Source organism: Felis catus, chromosome B4 (assembly GCF_018350175.1).
Source record: "Felis catus isolate Fca126 chromosome B4, F.catus_Fca126_mat1.0, whole genome shotgun sequence".
Lineage (NCBI taxonomy): Eukaryota > Metazoa > Chordata > Mammalia > Carnivora > Felidae > Felis > Felis catus.
In genome coordinates this window covers 136,910,001-136,914,381 of record NC_058374.1, presented here as the reverse complement: position 1 = coordinate 136,914,381, position 4,381 = coordinate 136,910,001, and the positions used below count along the sequence as shown (strand labels likewise).

Sequence of the window (4,381 nt, the reverse complement as noted above, 5' to 3'; positions counted from 1 at the left end):
CCGCCCCCCCCCACCCACCGCAGTTTGGCCTTTTCTAGAATTTCTTACAAACTGTAGCATCAGCGCATCGCCTGCTGGGCCTCCCGTCTGTCACCTGCCCCGTGCTCCTGGGGTCCTGCCCCCTGGTTCTGTATCGGCACCCCTTCCCTCGGGGCCACGCAGGACCCAGTGCGCGGACGCCCTGTGACCTGTGTATGCCTTTGCCAGCGACGGGCGTCTGAGTCCTTCCCGATCTGAGGCGTCTGTGAACAGCACCGCCATGTGCGTGCAGGTCTTCGCGTAGACGTACGTTTTCATTTCTCTCGGATGAACGCCTAGTCGTGAATCGGCCGGGTCGGACGATGAGGGTCTGTTTTAGTCCGGAAGGAAACCGCCGAACTCCTTGCCGAACCCGCATCCCCACCCACGACGTGCGCCAGGTCCTGGGGCTCCACGTCCTTGCCCACACTTGATATCGTCAGACTCTTCAACTTCGCCGTGATAGGAGGTGCACGGCGGGCAGTCTGGCGGTTTTCCTTCCCTAAGGAACGACGGTCTGGGGAATCCGGATTGGTCAGCTCAGGCTGCTGTGACGGCATACGGCAGACCGGGGGGCTTAGACGCCATTCATCGCTCACAGTTCTAGAGGCTGGAAGTCCGAGGTCAAGGTGCCGGCAGGTTCAGCTCCTGGTGAGAGGCCTCCTCGCGGCTTGCAGATGGCCACTTTCTGGCTGGGTCTTCACGCGGCAGAGTCAGAGAGAGAGAGAGAGAGCCCTGGTGTCTCTCCCTCTTTTTTTTTTTTTTTAAATTTTTTTTTTCAACGTTTATTTATTTTTGGGACAGAGAGACAGAGCATGAACGGGGGAGGGGCAGAGAGAGAGGGAGACACAGAATCGGAAACAGGCTCCAGGCTCTGAGCCATCAGCCCAGAGCCTGACGCGGGGCTCGAACTCACAGACCTCGAGATCGTGACCTGGCTGAAGTCGGACGCCCAACCGACTGCGCCACCCAGGCGCCCCTCCCTCTTGTTATTAGGATGCTAATCCCATCACGGGGCCCCACCCTCGCGAACTCCTCTATACCTAATCGCCTGTGAGTCCAGAGGGGAGGGGAGCAGGTGGATGGGGGTGGGGTGGAAGAGAGACCTCTTGAGACCGTCTCACCCTCAGGCATCAACTCCTGATGCCACACCCCATGGGACGTCCTCCCACACGCCACAAGCCCCCCACCCCAAAGCCCCCCACCCCCGCCCCCAGATCCAAGGCTGTCAAACTGGTAAAACCCCAGACCCAGCGGGGGCCCGGAGCCGGAGGGCAGGGGAGAGGCAGCCCTGGGGGTGCCCAGCTCAGTCGTCCCCTTGCCAGCCCCGACCCCCACCCCCTGTGCCTTGTCCTGGCTGGTTCCCGCCACACGTCCCACCCCCTGCAGGGACTTGCTCTTTGAGAAACACAGGCAGCAAGGGCCAGTTCTCACCAGAGACAGCGTGACGTGATGGCACATCCCTGGGGACAGACCAGGAGACCATCCGACCTACCCGTCAGCCACAAAGATTTCTCCTTTGTGACTTCCGGGCAAGGCTCACCATCGAGCTGTAGGGGTGGCTCTGGGCCATGGCTTCTCTGGCGAGTAAGTGGATTAACTTCCCCCAAGGGGCTCGGGGGCTTGGTTTGGGGGCCAGGTGAGACCCCTGCCTCTGGATGGTGATCCCGGGGCCCATCACGCTGAGACAGAGGCAGGCTGGGGCCTCCGATCTTCAGCCCTGACACCTGAGAGTCCTTTCTGCTCCCAGAGTCAGACCCAGGAGCCCGAGTGAAGGTCAGCACCATTGGTCTCTTCGCTGCTCCCACGGATGCCCTCAGAGATGACGCCCTGAGAACCTTCCACGCCCCGCCCCATGGAAAGGGGAACCGCTTTGGGGGGTCAGCTCGTACTTATGCATATTGAAGGGTCCTTCCCAGGGCACCGCAGGCTCCCCCAATCCCTCCCAGAACTACATTAGTTACTGTAAACTGAGTGAGGCCAGAGGTTGGTTCAAAACAGATCCAGGCCTAGTGAATTCAAAGATATTCGGATGGAAACACGGATCAGGGATGGGGGGAAGGGGCAGGCGTGCCACAGACACACAGGGAAACAGAGGGCAGCCGGCTGTATGGTGGGGGAGATCCCTCTGTGGCCCTTGGGCCCTCCCTTGGGTCCTGCAAGCAGGCTCAGAGAAGCAGCTTTGGGGGGGCAGTGACAGTTAATTCGGGGATCCATGGGGCGTGCCGTCTGCGGTTTCTTTCAGCTTGTGCTTGCGAAACAGGCTGTAGAGGACACGCAACGTGCTCTTGGTGTCCTTGTTCACGATGTCTGCAGGGCAGAGGAGAACAGGACAGCCGGTCAGGCCTAGGCGGGGGTGGGGAGGGGGTGACCACCGTCCCACTGTTGCCCGGGACCGAGTGGCTTCCTGGGACACGGGACTTCCATGCTAAACCCGGGGGGTGGGGAATCCCTGTCAAGCGGGACAGCTGGTCCCGCCAGGCCTGAGTCCCAGGACCCTCATGTGGCCCGGCCTCCCTGCTCCTCCCCTGCACCCCGGTGCCCCCCACACCTGTCGGGACAGCCTGCCCCAGGGTCCCCAATCCCCCGTCTCCTCTCCCTGTGACCCCTCCCCCACTGGGGCTGGTGGAAGCTGTGGGCACCGCACCCCCTCATAGGAAGTCCCTGAAGAGACTCGGTGTCTGCCATGCCACGCAAGGGGACCGCACGGCCACATGCTGTCCCCTGACACCGCGGCACCCCCTCGAGCCGCACCCTCACCTTCGGGGTTGATGGGGTAGCTGAGCAGGCCTTCGTCCTTGAGCAGCTCCAGGGCCAGGGTGACATTGTGCAGCTGTGATAAGACCCCACCAGATGTTGGCAAAATGAGGGAGCCTCCACCCAGGTGCTGGTCCCCAAGTACCAGGCCCGCCCACCACTCAAGGAGTCCACCCCGAGTGGGAAAGGCAGTTACGGCGAGGGGCATCTAGTCCGGACGTCAGGGAGGGCTTCCTGGGGGAGGTGACGTCTAGAGGTAAGTCCTGCCAAGGAAGGGGATGCAGCCAGGGGTTTACCCTGACCTTTTCTGATGCAGCCCCAACGCTGTGGGCAATGAAGACACCACCAGAAGCAGCTCAGTTCCAGGGGCAACGCACAGATGGGGAAACTGAGGTTCTGAGTGGCCAAGGGGCTCGTCTGAGCTTCCAAGACGGAGAGCGTCAGAACCAGGTCTGTCTCACTCTGATGTCCGTGCAAAGCAGGCTGGAGGCTGGAGCAGCGCCCCTGCCCAGGCCCACCTGGGCTCAGACCCCTGCTCGGTCGCCGGGCAACCTCCAGGCTCCCCCGGGCCTGCCTTGCGCGCCTGCAGAGTGGAGTCCCCACCATTTCCCCCGTGTCCTGATCCGGATGCTGGGTGGGGCGCCCTGGGGAGCCCTGAAGAGACGCTCTGTTAGCGGAGATTTCCGTGTTCACGGCTAGTTTCTCCCTGGGGCCTCGATACGATCAAAAAGTCCCTTCCCTCCTTGGGGCAGCAGCCTGGTGTCTTAGAAGGAGACGGTGTGGGGTGACAGCGACGGCATGGGGTGGGGTGAAGCAGGTCTGAAGGCAGCTAAACCCCTCATTCACTGTGACTTCAAGCAGGCCCTCCCTTCAATGGTCTCGGCCCCCGACAGGGTGACTGTGGGCCCCGGAAGGCCTCGACTGACGGCCAGCCATGCGGCCCCATCCCCGCCCCAGCTTCCCACGGTCCCCATGGCAACCTCACCGGTGGCCTAGAGGCCCCGAAGCCGAGCAAGGCCACTTGGGGAAGGCGGCCCAGCCCGGTGGCCTCCCAGTGGCTCTGGGTGGGATGACTCTTGTGACCTGGACGGGGCGTCCGTGCCCCGACCCCCACCAGCTCACGGGTCACGGGTCAGGTAAGTCACCCGTCCTGGCTGGGCCTCAGTTTCCCTCCTCTTGCAACGAGCACAGCGCGTCATCCAGCCTGCCTCCCCAAAGCTGCCACGTGGGTCAAACATGATGACGGACACGGAACGAAGGCCACAAAGCAAGAGCTGAAGGCGGGTGATGAAGGCACAGCGGGGGGCTGGCCTCGGCCGGGGCCTCCCTGCAAATTCCCTGTGTCTGGGCTCCCGCGGGGGCCAGGAGATGGGACACGTTGGTGGGGGGGGGCTCGAAGCCCCTAAGAGAGCTCTCCCGAGGGTCACCCCGTCCTGGTCCGAGGACACTGGGCGGGGCCAGGGAGAACCTTCCACCCCACCCCCCACCCCAGGACTCCCGCTGCAACCTGGGGCGAGGGGCAGAGCGCTCCCTGGTGGCTGGTCGCGGCAGGCTGTGCGGGGACAAGGCGGGCCGTCTGTGGGGTCCCTCTCCACGGGGAGAGGTG

General features: G+C 63.1%; 1 protein-coding gene across 3 annotated transcripts in view; it reads right to left on the bottom strand.

Moving 5' to 3' along the window:
- Positions 1-2,005: 2,005 nt before the first annotated feature.
- Positions 2,006-4,381, bottom strand: part of PARVG (parvin gamma) — a 22,824-nt gene continuing 20,448 nt past the window's right edge. For 2 of the 3 annotated variants that reach the window (XM_045062493.1, XM_045062492.1), the window contains exons 12-13: positions 2,779-2,851; positions 2,006-2,328 (exon numbers count right to left, since the gene is read on the bottom strand). In XM_045062493.1, coding sequence (XP_044918428.1) covers positions 2,219-2,328; positions 2,779-2,851 — 183 coding nt within the window. In that variant the 3' untranslated portion in view covers positions 2,006-2,218. The other variant, XM_045062494.1, reaches the window with a different exon arrangement.